This window comes from Colletotrichum siamense (genome assembly GCF_013390195.1).
Source record: "Colletotrichum siamense strain Cg363 chromosome Unknown KSG_Cg363_contig02, whole genome shotgun sequence".
NCBI lineage: Eukaryota > Fungi > Ascomycota > Sordariomycetes > Glomerellales > Glomerellaceae > Colletotrichum > Colletotrichum siamense.
In genome coordinates, this window is record NW_023501015.1 from 3,287,367 (window position 1) to 3,307,280 (window position 19,914).

General features: G+C 54.6%; 4 protein-coding genes across 4 annotated transcripts; 1 reads left to right on the forward strand and 3 right to left on the reverse strand.

Moving 5' to 3' along the window:
- Positions 1-338: 338 nt before the first annotated feature.
- On the forward strand, positions 339-1,403 carry CGCS363_v002829 (uncharacterized protein; the record flags this gene model as incomplete). The annotated part of the gene is made up of 1 exon (XM_036634678.1): positions 339-1,403. The coding sequence occupies one exon, from the start codon at positions 339-341 to the stop codon at positions 1,401-1,403; it is 1,065 nt and encodes a 354-aa protein (XP_036499411.1).
- Positions 1,404-7,568: 6,165 nt separating this feature from the next.
- On the reverse strand, positions 7,569-10,603 carry CGCS363_v002830 (TBC domain-containing protein; the record flags this gene model as incomplete). Its single annotated transcript, XM_036634679.1, has 4 exons — positions 7,569-7,919; positions 7,973-8,028; positions 8,092-9,053; positions 9,117-10,603. The coding sequence occupies 4 exons, from the start codon at positions 10,601-10,603 to the stop codon at positions 7,569-7,571; spliced, it is 2,856 nt and encodes a 951-aa protein (XP_036499573.1).
- Positions 10,604-14,742: 4,139 nt separating this feature from the next.
- CGCS363_v002831 (Dilute domain-containing protein) lies at positions 14,743-17,364 on the reverse strand (the record flags this gene model as incomplete). The annotated part of the gene is made up of 4 exons (XM_036634680.1): positions 14,743-16,233; positions 16,286-16,684; positions 16,734-17,110; positions 17,220-17,364. 4 exons carry the CDS (start codon positions 17,362-17,364, stop codon positions 14,743-14,745), a joined length of 2,412 nt encoding a protein of 803 aa, XP_036499399.1.
- Positions 17,365-18,305: 941 nt separating this feature from the next.
- Positions 18,306-19,450, reverse strand: alc-1 (Allantoicase; the record flags this gene model as incomplete). The annotated part of the gene is made up of 2 exons (XM_036634681.1): positions 18,306-19,276; positions 19,357-19,450. 2 exons carry the CDS (start codon positions 19,448-19,450, stop codon positions 18,306-18,308), a joined length of 1,065 nt encoding a protein of 354 aa, XP_036499583.1.
- Positions 19,451-19,914: the final 464 nt, after the last annotated feature.

The window sequence follows — 19,914 nt, forward strand, 5'->3', positions numbered from 1 at the left end:
TGTAAAAAGGTTATTTCCACCACCTGCACCCCCATATCTCGATTTATCTTCCTTACCTACCTCACCTCCTTCTTCTACCTTCAGAAATCTCTCTTCCTTCCATCCGTCTGTCTGGCCAGCCAGTGACAGCAACTTTTTTGTTTACTTCTCGACCTTCATTACCTGTCCCCTTTGTCTCTTTTTTTTCTTTCCCTTGGCTGGCAAACACCACAAAATCACCAACGACGTCAACAACCCAACCACCTTGCTCCTCCACTATCAACAACGGCCTTCCCATGTTGCCGGCATTTCTCTTCAACAGCTCATAGTCACCCGGGACGAATGAGTATTACATGACCATGCTCACTGTTAAGCAGCCAACTCACTACGGCTACAAGTCCGTCCATGACCTACCAACTCCGCCTTCGACTTCCCGACCTTCGCCTCCACTGTCTTACCAAGACCACCCTTCTCACAAGCTGCTTCCCTCTATTCCCCGCAGTCACAGTCCACCTGGCCAGCCCATGTCGACGCATCATCGTGGTCTGCCTCCCCCGGCGGCCATGACTCTGCCCCCTCAACCGCCTCACTCGACTGCTGCTCCTCCTCCCCCGCCACCCCCGGCGCCTCAGCCCATCAGCCAGCCTCCGTCAACTCACAGTCATGCAATGGGCCAGTTGCCGGGCCCCCCGCCTCAGTGGCAGGGTGCCGAGGATTCCATGAGAAGTTGGTTGGCCGCCAAGACTGAGGAGGAGCGGAGAAGACAGGAGGAGGAGAAGACCAGACAGGAATCTTTGCGCCTCGAGCAGCGACGCATCGAGGCCGACATGCTGCGGACCTCTCTGAGCGGCGGAATTCCCCCACCCATCGTGCCGCTGGTCTTCGCCGGCATGGGGGGTGGTGTTTTGCCTCCGGCGGCTTTGGAATGGGCACAACAGTTCCTGAACCCTCATGGTCAGCCTCAGCATCACCAATTGCTTCCTTCTCAAGGGCCTCTGTCGCCTGATCATCGCCGTGATTCTCAGTCACAGCCATACGGGCAGTACCCTGGTGTTCCCTCGACTCCAAGCTCGGCCCCCGGGCCGCATGGGTTCACGGCATACCCAGGCTCTCCGGGAACGAGAGGCAGGGCTACGACGCTGTCCTCTACTGGCTCGATTTCTCGACCTCTCGGATCATCGAATTTGCCAAGCCTAAACACAAATGTGCCGCAGTCCGGCTCGCACGGCTCGTCGACAATGCAGAGTCACCAGGCTCACTCAACTGCCCAGTCTGCGGCAGCTCAGCAAGAGGCCCAGCCCAGCCCGTCCATTTACTTTCATCATTGGCATCCGCCCACATCTCAAGCCGGAGGAGGCTCTACACAGCCTGCGACACCCTCCGGTGCGTCCAGCAAGACCAAGAGAAAGCGAGAGTCGCTTTAGGCTAACCTCGGCTGGTGTGGCCATTAGGGGAGTCTCCTAGGAACAAGCGCAAGGCCACTGGCCCGCAACCAGCCGCTCCACCTCCTAGTCAACAGCGCCTGAGGTCGCCTCCTTTTCACGGTGGATCGACGCTTGGAAATCCCCCGCCGGGACGAAGACGAGGACATTCTCGACAACGCAGTGATCTTTCATTTTATCGGCCGGGGGGTCGAGGCCGGGGAGAGAGTTTTGGAACCCCTCGAGGCATGTCTCCGCAGGTTGCCGGCTCCGGCAGCGGACCAGACCAGGGCAGTACCGATTCGACATACTCTCAACAGCAACAGCCGGCGAGAACTATTGGCGGACATTCGGTCTCATCTCTACTCTCTGAGGAGCCATGAAATCCGCTTCAAATCGACCTGCTGAATGATATATCGATGACCAGTAAACAGGCGGCGGCAACTTTGGGGTGCGGACACGTGGAGCCGCAGGATCAGGAGCCACATGACAAGAGCGACAGCGACGTCTGGTCTCGGCCAATTTTACGACTTGTTTCAGCCATCCACCACGGCGGAATTTCGCGAAACGAGATGCATGAGTACGACATTTTCCTCCGAACTTTCGCTTCTATGAATTCAATTCGCCAACTCTTTTTACTTCTTTTTTCCTCTTCTCCCCTACGTCGTGAATCTCTCCGCGGCCCTGAACCGGGCTGGGGTTGCGGGGAGAGCTGCCGTCGACGTTTTCGAATTTTGTCCAACACTTGGATTTCTCAGAGACTTGGACTACCTCTGGATTCACCTGACGCCATTCCAGCGGATCTGGAACTGGAGGCGCACAGTTTTCTTCTCTACAAGGCACGCACGGGTCACGGCAACTTTATTTCGATTCTTCCAGCGGGCGGCATTGTCCCTTCGACGAGCCCTTGAGCGCTCTTCTCTTCATCGGGTTTTCTGCTTCGCTTCACTTCATTTCGCACCTGGTGTATTGATGTGCATTGTCAACACGGCATTATGTTTGGTTGTATCTATAGCAATCGGAGGTGGTTTATTTTTCTTCTTTTCTTCATTTATCACGGGCTGGCCAAAAAGGACCTGCCGGGTAAGGGCTCACCTGGAGGTTTTGGTGCGAGCCCATCGAGATTCAGGTTGGAGTTGTTTGGACAAATTTTTTTATCTTCTTCTGGTTCTTTCCAATTAGGGCCGACTTCTTTTGGGGGCAATCTTACATGTATCATGATACCCTGCAGAAAAAAAACAAGACAAGACGCATTTTGCAGACGGACAGACGCGTTTCAACCCCTGGACGTGTTGATACCTTATCTCGCTTGTTTGATTATCGCGCTGTGAGGGGTCAGGTATTTTGGAGCGAACGGGCCAGGAACTTGGTTAATTAGCGACGTGGAATTATCCCTCGGCCCTCCTCCACATCCCCGATAGCGAGAAAGAAAGAAAAAACAAAATCCCTGCTACGCTAGAAGCGGGAGAGAAAGTACCTCATGTTCGGACTTGGCTGGCGGTCCAGCGTTCTTGGCCGATTTGGGCTAGATGCGTCGGCCAGATTCAGAAGTGACGGTCTAGTTGGCTCAAATAGGCTCGGCGGGGAGATTGGAACAGGCAGACTCAGCCTCGGTGATGGCGCGGTGGAAGGGGTCCTGTGGAACCGGCTGTCCGTCCGCCTCCGCCGCGCCGCCTCCGCCCGCCCGCCCGTTGCCCGGCGCCCGGACGTTGACGTCCCTTCCTTCTTCGCGAAAAACTGCCCCGATAGAGTACAGAGTGCCCTGCTCGGAAGGTTGATTGAAGCGATGCAGACAGGTAGCGCGGACCAGATTGGGGACAGTGCGCCTTCCTTTGTCACCATTCCGTACGGATAGGTAGGTAGACCAGGAATAAGCAAGGTGTTGGTGTCGACAGTGGTGAGTAACCTTGGTTGATTCAGTCCGAAACATGGCAGGTCTTGCTGTCTACAGCAGCAGCGGCCAAGCCAAGCCGCCGACCCTGACGCAGCCGTATTTGTAATGAGGAATTTTGGCATTCTCCTAACTCCATTGATTCCAACCTATTTGTGCGACCTCGAAACAAAGATGAGGGACGTATCCGTAGTATTCGTGGACGAACCGATAATCAAATGATTCATCCATTGCGGCTGGGCATGTCTTAACTGTCATCCGGATATAGGGCTGGCAGACAGGGACGGCACGAGGGCGAAGCGAAGGGGGCAGGAAAGGGGGGATTGTGGCCTTGGCCAGACAGACGAATATGCTGGGACGGAGTAGGTACCTGGCGGTTAACCTCTCTCCAAGCTGAGACCGAAGCTAAGGGGGGGAGGGAAGCCACGGACGTGGGGGGTGGGGGTTGAAGGTCGACTGTAGGTGCGAATACCTCCACTGAACTTGAGGGACCTGACCCGAAGATGGGATAGGGAGGACGTGTGTCCATGGTCCACGGGCAGGCAAGCCCGGACGACAATCCACGAAGACGGGTATTCACAGGGTTGGAAGTTGGCAGTTGAGAGGGCTGGCAAGCTCCAATTTCATTTCAGTACAGGTGTTACTTCTGGAGTGGGAGCCAGGAGCGCGCGGTGACACCTACCTACCTACCTACCTACCTACCTTAGCTTAGGTAGTACCTTACTACCTACCTGAGGTAAAGGTGGTAGGTAAGGTCCAGGGTAGGATCCATGGATGGCTGTGCGCTTGGGGCGTCTGTGCACAAGGCGCTTAAGTGGCGTGTAACGGTGTAAGCCTTTGGTGTCATGACCTCCCTCCTCTTCTCCATCCTCTCCCATCCAACAAAGATTTCCATGTCATGCTGCCAACGTGTCTGCATCTGCATCCCCTGCGGCAATGATCCTCGGCGGATAGCGCATACCCACCGTGGCCATTCCCTTTCCGGGAAGCAATTGCTGAATGACTGACTGCACTGCATCGGCAAAGTTCGCTCCTGTACCCTATTGACAACCCGTCGGCGCGGCGCGCCGTTTCCTATTCTTCAACCCGCCAGCGGCCGTCACTGCTAGGCTTGTGGCTTGCTGTCAAAGAGGCTCAATCCTCCTATCTCGGGACCGAGATGGGAGGATCTTACCCGGCTGACGATGATGCGGCTGACCGGGCTTGAATCTATGCACAATGTCTAGCGTTGCCCAGGCGAGTTTGTATTTGTGGCGCACTTCCGGCGTCGTGGCAATGGCCACTTATTCATTCCCGCCCGTTCCCCCAATGGTCTTTGTGTGTGTGTGTGTGTGTGTGTGTGTGTGTGTGTGTGTGTGTGTGTGTGTGTGTGTGTGTATCGCTTCACCTCCGTAATGGGTCTCTTGGAGCGTAGTTTGATGCAATGCGCCACTCTTTCACATCGTCTTATAACCGAGTGCTCGATTGGGATTGTCTGTTACTTTTGACATGGAATGTTAGCGAGGCCGAGATTAAAAAGGGCCAATACTAACATGTCCCACATTCCTCCCACACGATCTCGCCCTCGGGGACTGCAAGCCGCGTCCCGGTTGAGAAACCTCCGGCCAAGGGAGCTCATGCCGGTCGGTGATGACAAGGAGGGGTGGCGACGGCCTAAGCACCCGGCATGTTGGATATAGCTTACGACTGGCGGCACATGGTTGGGCAAGGCCATGTCACCGTCACCTCCGGACGCGCATGGTCCTCCGGGTCTTGCAGGTAGCTCGGGGTCCAGAAGCTGAAACAGTCGATGTCTGCCGGGTGTGTTCTCAATTGGGGCTCCGGATAGGTCAACTCCCATGCTGACCTTGGTTAGGGTGTGTCGATTAGGGCAATTGCAGCTCGACATGAGATGTGACATTCAATTGATGGCATTGACATGACGATGGCGACTAAATACGCTGACGGGACGGCACTGTAAGGTTCATCGGCCAATCCCTTGCGTGCAAGCCACATGTCAGAGGCGGGGTGCGCAGAAAACGACAGCGGTTCCAACAGTGACAATGCAGCCGACGACAAGAGGTTGAGAAGAGATAGAACACCGTATTCCGCTGCGCCGCTCTCCCCCGAGCGTTTCTGAAGCATGTCTTCATCTGTTGTAGCAGCTTGCACGGATGTTCTGGATGAATCCTCATTTTCGCCCACAATGTCAAAAGACCAAATGATGCAATCGTATTTGTGGTCGTGACCCGTGACCTGCTAGCAATAAGCCGGAAAATTCAAAGGGTGATGTTCTCGAGATCACCCGGGGTATTTGCCAACGCGTGTTACACGCCGACTTATGTGGTGTACTACGGACACCGTCCGAGGTGAATTACAAGAGAAAGATGTTCGATGTTAGGCATGTCGGTGTGAACATAATACTGTCTGTGACTTGTCCTGGTATTCTAGTATGTATTGCTCTTTCCTTTTCCTTTCACTAAGGCTGAAGAGACTGAATCTAAGACAAATGAGGACTGGATTAGTAGATGGGCCGGTGATGACCAGCGAATACCCGGTGTCGTATGTTTCAACTTTAACACTGTTTACCTTTTGTTTGATCGTGCTGTCTGGTGAAGGGGTGCGGTTTTCTCCTTTGATTGGGAGTGCCTCTCAAGGACCATATTCCCGCTCGAACTTTCACATCCTTGACTAGATAGATGCTGAGAGTATTCAGTGCTCATAGCGATCAGGCTGGCGGCTCGCGAACTATGGATTGGGAGACTGGCTTGCAGTATCCTCGTGGAGACAAATGTTTACAGGATATCGGCAAAAATGTGAACTGTGACTTAAGGACAGGAGCAAATCCGGCATTGAAATGCAAATGTTCTCCATCGGCTGGCCACACCGCCCACATACGTCGCCTTGCCGAAATGTCACGAACTCGTTGCTGAGTTCAGAAGTGGCGGCTGGCCTTTCATTGCCCGGCCCAGCAGCCGTGTACATCATTTGATGGTTTGCTGTAGTCCTCGACTGGGCCATGGCATTTTATTAATCGTGATTGTTGATTACATTCAGTGCGAGGCTCGCAGAGAAAGGGAAGCGAGTTGAGCAGACGCTTCTGATCGGAATGCTTTTCAGTCCAGCGTTGTTCGACATCAACATGTTCATGGCAGACCCCTACAATACAATATACACTGGCATGGAGGGATGTTTTGTCAGAACTATATTTGAGTCGTCCCGTGAGGATGCCAATGAGGCACGCGTCATATCAGTAGACGTAAGCCCACCGTGTCTTCGACCCGCACTCCTTTTCTCATTGAGACAAATCCAGAAAAAGGCCAGATCATATCGCTCAGCCTAGATCAACTCAAGTCCCCAACAGCGGGGGGGGGATTCACGTGAGCCTCTCCGCCGGAGACGGGGCGCACAGTCGGGACATACTCACTGCGGGTTGCAACACCCCGCAAAACAAGATAGAAGGTTCCTCACTGCCCGTATTTCTATTTCTGGACAGGAATTGAGATCAGAACTTCGGGGAGATAGAGATCAGCCACCAACTCGTACGATAAATCCACAGTGGTATATGTAGATCGACACCTCCCAAGATAAGCCTCTCTTTAAGTCAGGAACTACCTTTGACACGCCATTCCAGATTTCCCGCTAGACGAACGACTATGATGAAGGAGAAACTGCTGGTGGAAACGGGGGCACTAGATACCGCAGCATAAACACTGGTCGTGGATCGTGCAGGCTTCAAAGGTCGGGTGGCTGCTTGACTCGCCGCAGCTGGAGACGGGCAGAATGGAGCGAGCAGAATAAATCGTGCTGACCCTACGCGGAACATGGCCGCGTTCCATCGGGCTTTGGGGGGAAATAAATTGATGCGCTTAGCACTCTTATCACACGAGGGTATGGGCCCGGCATAGCAGGGGGGCATTGCAAACATTGGTACGGCGGGTAATACATTATACATTGTTGTTGATACTTCGGGCAGATGTCACCCAAAAGTATACTATCTCATAAGGGTATATGAAAAATTCGTCCTGTGTTCCATGGCCTCCTGCATCGCTTTGGAGAGCAATCGCTTCCAATCTCCCCGTATAGTGCTTTCGTCTCACTAACAAATGAGATCCTCCGTGTCTGAAGAAACCAACGTTTGAATCCCGGGGTATTTGTCGACGAAATGCGTCGAGGTCATCCTGACCAGCTCCGTGAACGCCTTGCAAGAACATCCATAAACGCGAACCGAAAGACATAACAAAACGTCAGCATATCGTAGCCTGGCTTCCAAGCTTGTGTGCCAGAGAAAGGCCACTCTAGGGTCTCTTCTTCTGGCGCTTCCACTCCGCCCGCGTCACCTTCATCAACAGATCCTCGTCCTTGACGGGAATCCATGATGTCAACGCCTTCATGGCGTTCTCAAAATCCGAGTCCAAGAGGACTTCTCGTAAAGCGTGTATCAGAGCTGCGCTGGTAGCATGAAGAACATCGATGCCGGTCATGGTGACTGGCGAATCGGGAACCTTCGTGGCTGATGTATCAGGGTTCTCGCCGAGAAGCAGAAATACGTCCCATACACGAAGCTGGGCAGCAAACGGTATGGACAGATTGAAAAGTGTCAAGTACCATCGAGTGCCGTAAGCTGTAGGATCGATGCAGAGCTCCGTCTGTTCCATATTAGTACCGAGTCACATGGCGAAGGGGAATGATGATGTCTTACTAGCTTCTTGGCGACGTCCTTGCCGCTCAGCCACTTAGTCTGCAGGTCGCTCAACGCTGCCATTAAACCGTCAAAGCCAGGACTGTATAATTTTTCCAGTCCTCTCAACTGCCACATACGGACCAGCATGACGAAACACTTCTCCTCATCGAAGTAGCAGAGCAAGGTTGCCGCCAGCGAGGCCATGCCCTGAACATAGCCGGTGTTTGGAAAGTAGAGTGACAAGGCATGCAAAACTCGAAACAGAAGTCGTTGCCCCCCCGTGTAGCGCTTCCGGAACATGACATGCCGACTGATGGTGCGAGGCACGTCCAGATCGATCTGTACGTCGTCTGGGGAGCCACGGCACTGAAGTCGGTGGAAGTCGGTGATGATCGAGTCTTCTGACGGCGAGTCTCTATGGGCTCTTGCTGCCGATGCCATAAAAGAAAACCACGCAGAGGCTCTCCATCGATCAGGAATGCCCTTCCAGGTCCTGTCGATAAGTTTTTGGTTTTTGACGTCAAAATCGAATTCCATGCCCTCACCATCCTTCCCTTTCTTGATGACCTTGGCCATCTTCCGCCATTTCTCGGATCTCTCCCATTCTTTCCTCTTGATGGCCTCGGAGATCTTTTCAATGTTTTCCTCGTCTCCCAAGGAAAGCGAGAGCATGCCTCCAGCCTCGTCCATCCACCGTCGGTCACGATTGTGGGGGAGTAAATTACCCGCATGCCTAATTGCTGAACGAGTTGACCGACGAGATGCAACCGACGCCTTGGAGGTTTGGGTGTTGAGCGACCTTGCGGACACCTTCCTATTCGGCCCCCTAAGTGGCAAACCCAAACCAAACGGATCTCGCTTCAAGATATTCCTCTTCTTAGGCGCGTGCTGCGATGATTTAAGGTCGGTGGGGGTGCCCACTCTCGCCTCAGGTTTGCGTGGGTTGATGAAACCGTACCGATCGACGTCATAGCCATTGAGGTCCTCCCAATCTTCGAAACCACCTGCCACCTCATATTCGCTTCTTGTTTCGGGACGTTGGGAATATGAACTTCCAGATCTTGGAGTACCCCATGCGGGAGGTTGGAGCTCGGCGACCCTAGGAGAGAAACGAAAGTTAGCACACTGTTGTCAACACTAATGTGGAAAAAGGAAACCATACGGATCGTTCTCGGTCTCGTCCGTCGGATTTTCGGGGCTTGCATCCAACTGCTCGCCCACATCCGACGGTCGTCCGCCGTCTTCCCAATTGATGCTATCGCCAGATGCATAGAGCGATCTCACCTTTCGAGATTCCAACTCCACGTCAGCGGAGAGGACGCGGATACTTGGTGTTTTCATCGCGGCTTGCGATGTCGAATCCACGGTTGTCTGTGCAGCGCTTGGGTCTGCGGTAGTTGCCTCGATCGTCGTCTCGGTCATCGTCTCAGCAGCGCTCGCATCAATGACTTCCGCCGCGTTGAGTTCGGGTGCACTGTGTGCGTTGGACTCGGTAGGCTCCATCATTGGGGCCTCGCTCGACGGAACTTCATTCGGTATGGGTTCCTTGGAAGCAGCCTCGTTCGCGAAGGGCTCCCTCATGCTGGCGACAGCGCTCTGGAGTGGTTCCTCGTATTTAATGTGGAGGATAGGAGGCGCAGGCTCAGATGCAGGAGTCGGGGGTGATGCAGAAGCTGGAGCGTGGACATCATCCGTTTGCGACTTGGCTTCCATTGTTCCGTCGGTTGTTTGTGCGGGGAAAGCACGGCGACCGCCAAACATAATACTGCCACGATTGGAGAAGGAGAGGGTCGTCAGGAAATCATCGTCGAGCAGACTGACGGTGGGGATGGAGATTGAAATGGGGGAGAAGTCGGTGGCATCCTTGCTCAGGAGGTTGAAGTCGTCTGGGATGTTGACAGGGGAGAGATTAGGCGACTTATCAGAGGCTGTAAAAGAGGAGCCCCGCGCCGGGGTGATCATTGGCTGCGTGGCAGGTGATAGGTCGGCTAGACTCTTGTCCCGCAACTCAACCGGAGACTCTACCGACAAGGTGCTGCTAAAGCTGCCAGACAACTTACGTTCAGCGATTTGGAGTTGCGCAAGATGATAATGGTCCATGGCGATGGACATTTGCGCAGCTGTCCGCGTGCATCGGCCAGCTAAAGGCCGTTTGGCTACTGAAGGGTCCTCGGTGGAATAAAAGGATTCGCTGTCGCAGATGGAGGGTGTTATGAGCTTTTGTCGTTGCACAACGTGGCCAGCAACAATCAAGGCGTCGATTTTGTCGTACGCGTGATCCTGGTCCTCGCACTCCTCGACGATTGTGGCCCCAGACGAAGCAGTGGGTGCAAGGCCGGAATCCCTCTTCCAATCGTTGTCGGCAGCGGGCACACGGGGACGAAAGGCAGGGTGCTGTTCGATTGCTGGAGGAGGAGTAACGACGACGGGACTGATGGGCGGACTTGGAAGAGACGAAGTTGCAGAACGGCAGGTTCGACGCGTCGAGATGGATAGAGATCTCCGGGGGAGGCGCGTAAGAATAGGAATAGGAGGCTCTGCCTGGACCGTCTTTTCGTAGCGGACGGCGATGAGGCTAGTATCGTCCTTGAAGGGAACGAGCGTAGGCCGGGCTTTCAGGCGCACGCTTGTGGACTTTTGGGGGGCCATGGCGTAGTACTCAGGGTGCTCCGGCCGGGCGCGAGTGGCCAGATGGAGACGATCCGCCCGTGCTCGCTCGTAAACGGAGCCGGGGTCTTGAGTACCGGCGTGGGATTGGAGCTCCCTCAGCGGTCGGTGGTACGCCGGTGGGAGCACAGCAGGTCCAGAGATGGACTGGACGGGCGGCCAAGGCGGGTGTTGTGACGGCGTAAGTGGAGGTAAGTGGCTCGCGGTCCAGAGCTCGGAGAGCCGTTGAGCGTTGGATTCAGGTGTGCCAATTTCGAGCCCTCGAGGTTAGACAGTGGCGCTAGCCTAATGTGGGAACAGAGAGTCCTCGGAGGGATGGATGAGATGCTGAGATGCGAGAGCTATTCGGGCGACGATCCAAGAGGGACGGAAAAGAAGAGAGGGTGACCTATCGGGCACCGAGCAGGGGTCGTGATATGGCAGCGTGGCGCTGGATGGCGTCGTTCAAAGCGAGAGAGCAGCCGGGGAGTAGGCGGTGATGTGTGTAAGTGGCTGCAAGATTGTGCAGGCACGACACAGTCAAACGGCGGAAGGATCAAAAAGAATCGGGACTGTGGTCTGGAGTTGGTTAATTGATTGCATGGAGGCAGGGGGGAGTGAATAGGAAGAATGGGAAAATAACATCGAGCGGGAAGGTGTGATGAGGTAGGTAGGTAAGGTAAGGTAGGTAGGTACCTTGTGCGGCGAACTTGGTGAGGGCCAAAGAGTGCTGGCATTGGCTTGGTGGTGATATACAAAACGCTGGCTTGGCTGGCGCAAAGAAGGACATGCAATTGCTTCGGAAGGAGGCGGGGAAAAGGTCAGGAAAGACACGAGGGAGACTGGAAGCTCGAGGTTGGGTATTTCTTGTCTTTTGCTTCCACGACTGATGGGTTTCGAGGCGGCCCAGCCCTGTCCAAGATGTCCACCTCAGTTCTACCTTTGGTAAGGTGCCTATGTTGCAGAGCAGGAAGCGGTGGAAGCAACAGCCGCAACAGCCCGGCACCACAATCTGCACGCACTCACACCTGTTGCTCTCACACGCACAGCAAACCATGGATGGACGACAAGGACATCATCATCAGAGGCGGTCGGGGGAACCCTGTCACGCTGCAGCCAACTTCCCAGATTGGCTGGAGATCCACGATCCGCCCCGTTCCCATTGGCTTGTCGTGGGAATCGTGCCCTACCACTTGTTTTCTGGTTGACAATGTCCAGTGGTCGACGGGAGTGAGTGGGTGTCGTCGTCCTCTGAACGAGCCTCCACTGTCCTGTCCCTGTCCGTCTTCCCGTGCCATCCATCCCAACAACGCAACGCAACGCAACGCAACATAGCCAGGCACAGGAGATTGAAAAAAAGAGAGAAGAGGCGCGCACCAGAAAGAAAAGTGCAGACAGACCGGCCAGGCCTGGGTGACGGACAGCCACATGATGGGAGCGAGCGCCCATACGCAACGCAGCGACAATCAATCCACCCACGACCAGCCACATCTTCAATCGTTCCCATGCCACGCACCTCAAACGCTTTCTGATAGGCTCATTGGCTTGAACCCCCGGCCCGTCTCCCGCCATCTGGCCATGCATCAGTACCCGAAGCAGGGCTTCTCTATGGCAGCCGACCAGAAAAGACCCTCTCCATTCCCTCGTCGTCATCGCTACGCATTGAGTCGGTGAAGGTCACCCTGCAACCGATACCGCTACTCGGGGTCATTCAACGCACAAAGCCCACCTTTCTGCATATCGGCCTCCGCAACACTTCTTCATGACCGCCGAATTCACCGCGACAACATCTCCGGACGCGATACGCGAGCGTACGCCATAATTGCGCCCCGACGCTGGTCATGTTCAACCTCCTCTCTCGCTAACCCGCCGTTGCGAACGCCTATCCATAATCTGCCCCGGCCCGGCCCCAATCTGCTCCATCCGCCTTACACAGCAACGGCCGCCCGACGCAGCCGGAAACTATCGTTACACATGTCTCTTCAAAGCGACCGCCGAATCTTGGACTTACCTGTCTTTGTGTTAGCAGCCTGCTGCTCTTCGTACACAGCGCAGCTCCCCTTCCCAGCGCCAAACCCTTCAATCTAATCACGACATGCCAGCAACCGTCGTCCCACGCATCACCCATTAATTGGCTGTCGCTCGGTCTGCAAACGCTCTCGTGGCCCTGCCCTCCCGTCCAATCTTGTCTAAATTTCGAAAAGAATGCGAACCCAGTCCGGGGACCGTCAGATATGTCCTCGTCATCCAAACCACACGCGGGTTGCAGAATCACGGGACCCTTCTGATCGGCGCTAACCCTTCTGCTTCGTCTGATCTGAATGCCAAAAGAGATTTGTCTCACTCAGCTTATCATATTGGCCCTCTATTGACTCACACGTCTTTACCGCCTGTTCGGGATGGTGAGCGGAAGCTAGTTTCTCCCGAACGGGAGGCTTCCCAGGGCAGGGTTTACGTGCCCATCCCCGAGCTCTTGCCGTCGAGCATATGCTTGCGCGATGCCTTGTCATCAACGTTCTTGCTGGGACGCTAGCACCGGATCCAAACCTTTGTCGGTCATATCGAACCACCCCCAGTCAACACAGTTAATTTTTCGCCCCAGCAGTTCGTGCGCCACTCGAACGTGCTTGGTTGGAGTAGGAAAGACAGCCATTTCCCTAGTTTGTTGAGCAACTTCAACCACTTTCAATAACGGACCTCTGCTTTGCTTATGTCCCTATTCCTATGCCACTCTCTATTCCCATCTAACTAACAATACTCGTTTCTACCCCCTCTGCCTTTCTAGTAGCAAATTTCACGGAAGCCAGAGATATGGCGCAAAAATCCCAGGAACAGTGACTGCAGACTTTGCCCCCTTCTTCTTCCTCTTTAGCGCCCTCCATACCAACCAACCAGCCATAGCCATAGGTTTGAATGACAGTAGATTAGAGCAAACCTGGATGCTTCCTGCTTGTCCCCGGAGCCACAAACGACCCAAACAGCTGGCAGTCGTGGTCTGGCATTTGCGCCATATGCATGTGACAGTGTGCACACTTCTTGAGACCACTGGTGCAAGAATCTGACGTGGCAGGAGGCCAGACCCTTTTGGGGTTTAGATCGGGGTCTTCCCGACCTTTCTAGCGCCGCATCGGGTTCGGCTGGCTGTTTGCCGGCTGGAACATCCTTCCAGGGTCCTCTCCACCCATCCTCGTCTCCCACGTTCTCGGGTCGTCCCACGCAGGAATGTGCCCTAAGACTCTGAGGGCCTATGCTAGGGGGGCGTTTTCAACCCGGGGGATTTCCAACAACAGGCCTTGGAGGCATTAGCGGGATAGATGAGGAGTGGGTGCTTGGCCATCACGAACTTTTCACACCAGCAGACGACTTAGCAAACTCCAGGCCATCCGTTGACTTGCGTGACTGCTAAGGCAACTCAATGTGGTGGTTCTCGCACCGACCACGGGGGCATAGCCGAAAAAGAAGTTGAAAAGAACGCACCCACCTCTTCCACCCCAGAGGGCGGTCGAACCGTTACGGAGTAAACGGGGCGTTCTGGGGCCACAGGAACCACACGGGAACCACATCCCAAGGTGAGTCAACTACGTCGCGAGCATTAAGAAGTTGGAGAAAACGAGACTAAATAGCTCAATGACCTTGGCATAGAGCGAACCCGTCCCCCTCTTTCATCGTGGGCAGTCCAGGCAGGCTATTCCGTTTTGCTCAGCTTCGACTTTGAGTGTACACGTTCATCCACACTCCTACCTTCGCACCGCTGGTTACTTATGCCGCTTCCCTGAAGGTCATCTTCCGTCCAATATGCAGACCAAGGAGGAGAGAAATGTAACCCTTTGGTGCCGTCCCATGCTCAATGAGGATTTTCGAAAAAACCATTGCCTCAATAGAATGCCTGTTTGCCCCTTGCAAACGCGCTGTGTGAGCCGTCTCTGCGTGTCATTGAATCAATCGCTATGCTGGTTGGCGGTTTCCCATACATCGCACCGCCTGTCGCAGAAATTTGCAGCGCCACCCGAAACGTCTCCAATTGCGTGGTTTCCTGAATTCCACTAGGCGCGGCTTCATGTCGCCACTAACCACTTGCACATAAATGCCGCAAAAAATAAGTGATCTTCCGTCTCGAGGGTAATTAGCATCGAACGGCTTCTTCAAACCTCCTCATTCTCCCAATCCTTTTCACTGAACATTGGTCCCTTGCGTGCGCCGCTAGCCTCAAGTTTCGAGAGGAACTCGGGCGGAACGGAAGGAATGTATTTGCGCGCCCGCTCCCTGTTGACACCTCCGAAGCCTGCCCCATACGAGACCAGCATGTCCGTTACGGATGGCAGCGTGAATGGTAGCATCAAGGCCGGATCCATGAGGAGATTCTCCGGCACATCCTCGTCTTCCTCTTCACTCTCATTTCCACCTGGGCTCTTGTCCGCCTTGCCAACGGTGTTGTCCGCATTACCACCATTTGCATCTTTCGCCTTGACCGGCGTTGAAGGGGCGCTCTTGCGGTCTTCCTTTCTGCGCACATGCTCTGCTTGAATCGCGTTGAGATACTTGAGGGCGCTCTTCGGTAGTCCCTTCTCGCCGACTTCTGGCCTGTAATGTTGCGCTGCGTGGATCAGCTGTTGTGGGCTTAGCCGCTTGAGCTGTTGCAGTGTGCCCACGAGAGCCTCGAGGTCGTCGGCACCGAGTGAAGAAAAGCACTGCAGCCATTGCAGAAGCTGAATGACAGGCGCAAGATGCCGCCTCGCCGCGTCCACCGTCGTTTCGCCAGAGGACTTCGTCTCGCCTCCTTCGTAGTGCTCGGGTTGTCGATTGTTGGTTCTAGCCCAGTCCTCCAGCGTCGAGACGTTCATCCGAATTTGCATCGCTTTCGTCCGCGCAAGGTACTTTCTGTTAGACATTATGCGGTTGAAAAGCTCTGCTCCAAGCCAATATAGCAACTGCGAGACAATCTGCGCTGTGATAACTGAATGGATGTCGTAAAGATCCAGCACAAACAAAGTGGATGACAGCAGGGAGGTGACGTTGCGCGGAGCAGGCTTCGCCCTTTGCTTCGGGGACGGTGGCCGGAAGCGCTTTTCTAAGGGTTCTTCCTTGACTTGCGCTTTGCGCTTGAAAATTCTCCATTCGTTTTGGAAGGCAATGTCCTCGAATCCGGGAATGGTCTCGTGATCGAGCATTGCAGCGTCGAGAACCTTGTCTAGTCGCCTTTCCGCATCCCTGACAATGAGGATGAAAATCTCATTGATGAGCTCTGAAAGTTGAGCCTGGAACTGAACCGTTGCTTCCACAAGTCCAGCGTCTTTCTTGAGGTAATGAAGCAGTAAGGTGGCATTAGAAATCCAGAAAGCCAAGATCGTCATATCCCATTGATACTGCTCCACGACATCATTGATCTTGTCCATGGCTGATATCATCAGCTTAGCCAACAGGTCGGGGCTAGAGTGGTAGTGCGCGTATCTCGCACTAAGGAAGATCATGTTCGCAGGAACCGGCTTCTGTGCGGGAGATCTTTGAGGCGTCATATTGGTAATGACAATGTCTAGAATGCGGTCAAGTTCGTGTTCTTGGAACACAAACATTTGATCATGCAGACAGCGAGACCAATCAAATTCAGGCTGCTCCTCTTCGAACTCATCGGTAGCCTTGTTGCGTCAGTACCAGGGTTAGGAAAGCAAGTGGCTGGTTAGAACTTACTTCTGGCTGATCATCCATGCCAACGTTACCCAAGTCAACTTCGAGATCGCGTGCACTGTCCATCATCATTCGTCTGCGCAACTCGTTTTCGGCCATTTCCTCTTCAAAACGGTCTTGCGAAAAGCCAGGGTTGTAGAAGTCATCCGTTCCCGCATTGCCTATGTTGTAGCCACTGTCGTGTAGATAGAAGGACATATCACTGTCCGGTGGCACGAAGTCGAAGGCCGTCCGGCCAGACGAGGTCTTTTGCTCGGCCGATGCCCCATTGTCGAGGAGGATCTTGGCGATGCTCTTGTGCCGGTTCGTCATTGCCCACATAAGCGCGCTCCATTGATTCCGGTCTTGTTTGTCGACGTCAGCGCCAGCGTCGATGAGCGCCTTGACGACACTTTCGTGACCCTGTCCTCAATCAGCAGGTGCGAGATTTGGCCGGTTACTTTTGACCCACGAAGCAGCTCGCGTATATGAGCGGAGGGGTTCCGTCTTCGTCGGGCGCATTGACGTCGACGTATTCTTTGGCCTTCCCGCCGAGTATGCTGCCAATCCTCTCGGTGTCGCCGTTGCTCGCAGCCATGTTGAGTGCCTTTTGCAACAAGTCCTTCTTCTCATCTTCGGTAAGCTTCTCGTCGGCCAGTATCGTATTCTCGTCATCGAAACCCGGGCCAACCCGGTGGGCGGCTTGGGCTGCGAGCATCTCCATCAGACGTGCGTCGCTATTCTTGGGACCTGTAGTGATATCTTCATCGTACGTAGAGTCGTCTAAGCTCAGATTGCCAAAGTTGAGGGGCTTTGCAAGTACGGGCGTGGTCAGAAACTGCGATTGTCCTGGCAGTTGGGTGTTAGCCACGCATCATCTTAACATGTCAAGAATTGCAGGCGAGGGCCTCTCGCGGCTAGAGGGGGACGGGGAGGGGGAGGGGGAAAGGCGACTTACCCTGCCAACCATCATACATTTCCGTCTCCGGTACCAGCTCGCGTGGACGATGACTGCGATCGTCTAGGGACTTGGGCAAGTCTGAGGGTAGAGGGCGAGGCTTCTGTTCGTCGCCAAGTCCACCGTTAACGTCCCCGAAGTCCATGGTGGGAGGAGGGGCAGCTAAGAGGCCCGGTAGGCATTAGTCGGACGGGGGTATCGGTTTATGCGATGCGCGATTCGATTCGGTGCGATGTGGAAATGTTTTGCGGGAAGTTTCGTGTGAGAGGCAAGCTTGCTATGGGTGGGGATGCATCCGTGGTAGCAAGACGAAGGATAGAAGCGGCGTTCTCGTCGTTGTTGGACCTTCGTTGGTGGTGGGTGCCGTATGTCGATGCAGGTTGTTGATGTGTTCAAATCGGCAGCGCGGGATGCGAAAAAGGACCGCGGGCTCGGCGTCGTGTGATGAGGTTGTCCTGCTGGTTGCTGTCCAGGTTATGTGTCTTGCCCGCCGCCCGGTGTGTGCGCATAGGTACGTGCTGGCCTGAGAGTCCCGCAACGGACCCAGTTCAGGCAGATGGACGTCCCGTCACGTCGTCGGGTCCGTTGGGCCAGGCCCTGCCCGGCGACCAGCTTGCTGATGTCACTAATAAATTGCCCACAGCGCAGCACCAGTCCGCTAGACACGATCCAAGTCTTGTCCAGTACCTTAGCTGGTGCCCAGGTGGGCATCAAGCCCCTGTGCCCCTGCACCATGGGGAAGAAGTGCCCAACTGCGGACCGTGCGTCATCTGAGCATTGAGCTGCCCCGCCGAGCCCCTAAAAGTGCTCAGTGAAATAAGGTACCTTACTTTAGGTAGGTAGGTAGGTGCCAGGCACATTACCTTACCTACCTATATCACGGAGGAGCCCAACCAGTCAGTCAGAGCAGATGCAGCAAGGTGCCTCCCTGGAATTGTTGTCATCTTCATAGACCGTTGATTGTAATTTTGGACTTTTCCCCCTTTGTTTTCCCAATTCTACGCTCCCTTGTTCCAGAGGGATGCCGAGCCTATGGCTTCTCCATACACGCGTCTGCCTACCTATGCCATCCCAACAAATCAACACTCATGCTCTCTTGCCAAAGACACGAAGTCTCTTAACTCCTCCATCCGGGATGATGGTGATCTTCACGTGAGACGCCACCTTGTCCTTGATGCCGCTCTGGAAGTCATGCTCCTGGTCCGGCCCGCACTTGCTCGGGGCCACAATCTCAGTCCATCCGGCGGCGTCCGCTCCGGGCTCGCCGCTCTCCTTCCATTCAAGAGCATCGATCTTGACCTTCTGTGGGAAATTACCACGGAAGTGTGCCGTGTCCACGACGATGTTCTGAATGTATCCTGGTGCGCCAAGGCGAACAATCGTCCAGTCTACATGACCTTTGGTGCGTGATCTAGCCGTCTCCCATCCGTCACCCATATCTTTGCCGCGGCCCGGCAGCAGGAGGTTATCCTTGGTGCCAAAGTGCTGATCGCTGCACGAGATGGCAACACCGCCATTCTGCGCCGCCGCCAGGTCGAAGATGGCCTCCTTATCCTCGGGGAAGACAGGCACAGCGTGGCCGAAGAGGCGGAATCTAGCGATACCACCGTCGGGGTACATGTTCAGGCGTACGTGAGTGTACTGCTTCTGCTTGGGCTCTGCCAACCTCCAACCGAAGCGCTGAGAGGGGCCGCATTCCTCGTTGCCGAGAATCGTCTCCCACTGTCCTCTGCCGCCCTTCCATGAGACGACCTCCTCGTCGTTGAGATTGAAACAGCCCTCTACCGAAATTGAGGGAGCATGGTTGCCAGAGAAGAAAGCAGTGTCAACTTCAACACCCTCAACGGTTCCAGAAGCAACGCCGAGACGGACAATAACCCAGTCAAACGGCTCTGTGTTGTGCCGTCTGGTCTCCCAGCCATCGTACCAAGCGCCAGTGTAAACCATCTTGCCAGGCTGCCTGATGGGAGAAGTGGGCGTCAACAGATTGGTAGCCTCCGCAAACCATTCGTCTGAGAAAGCCAGGATCTTTCCGCCGAGGGCCGCAGAGATGAGATCTATGTCGAAACAAGTCAGTCTCAGCCCGAGCCCCTATCTCAAGTGAGTCTCGGGGGAGTAAAAGCGGATGAAAACTTACCGATACTGCTAGAGCGAAAGGTTTTGTCGATACCATCCGACGCGATCCTGGTCGTCTTGACCTGCTCAAGAGTGTACTCCTGTTCGCTTGTCATTGTGAAGGGTTGACGGTGGTTTAAGGAGGGGTCAAGTGAGGGGTTCAATTCAGCTGATGAGAGTTGCGTTGTGTATTCACCTGCAGCGAACAATTCGTGACTGTGGCTAATAGATAAAAAAGGCTGCCCGAATGGTGCGAGGGACCCGCGGGTAATTTATAAAGAATTGAAAAGTGCAAATGCCCTCTGAACGATGGGAAGAAGAGTGGGAAAAGGGCCTCGGCAGAGTGATGGCTTTGTCCCCGGAGTGCCTCCCGCTGGACCCTTTTCCCCTGACCCTTCCCGGGCCCCCAGGCGGCCAATTCCGACGTCGGGCGGCCACAGTCATCGGCCACATTGAGCCTTCAAGTGTCGCGCCGGCGGCCAGACGCGGGCGATAAGTAAAGACGTAATGATTCGAGCGAATTAGCTAACACTGGGCCGTGGCCAATCTGCGGCGCTTCCCCGCATGCCACTGCACACGA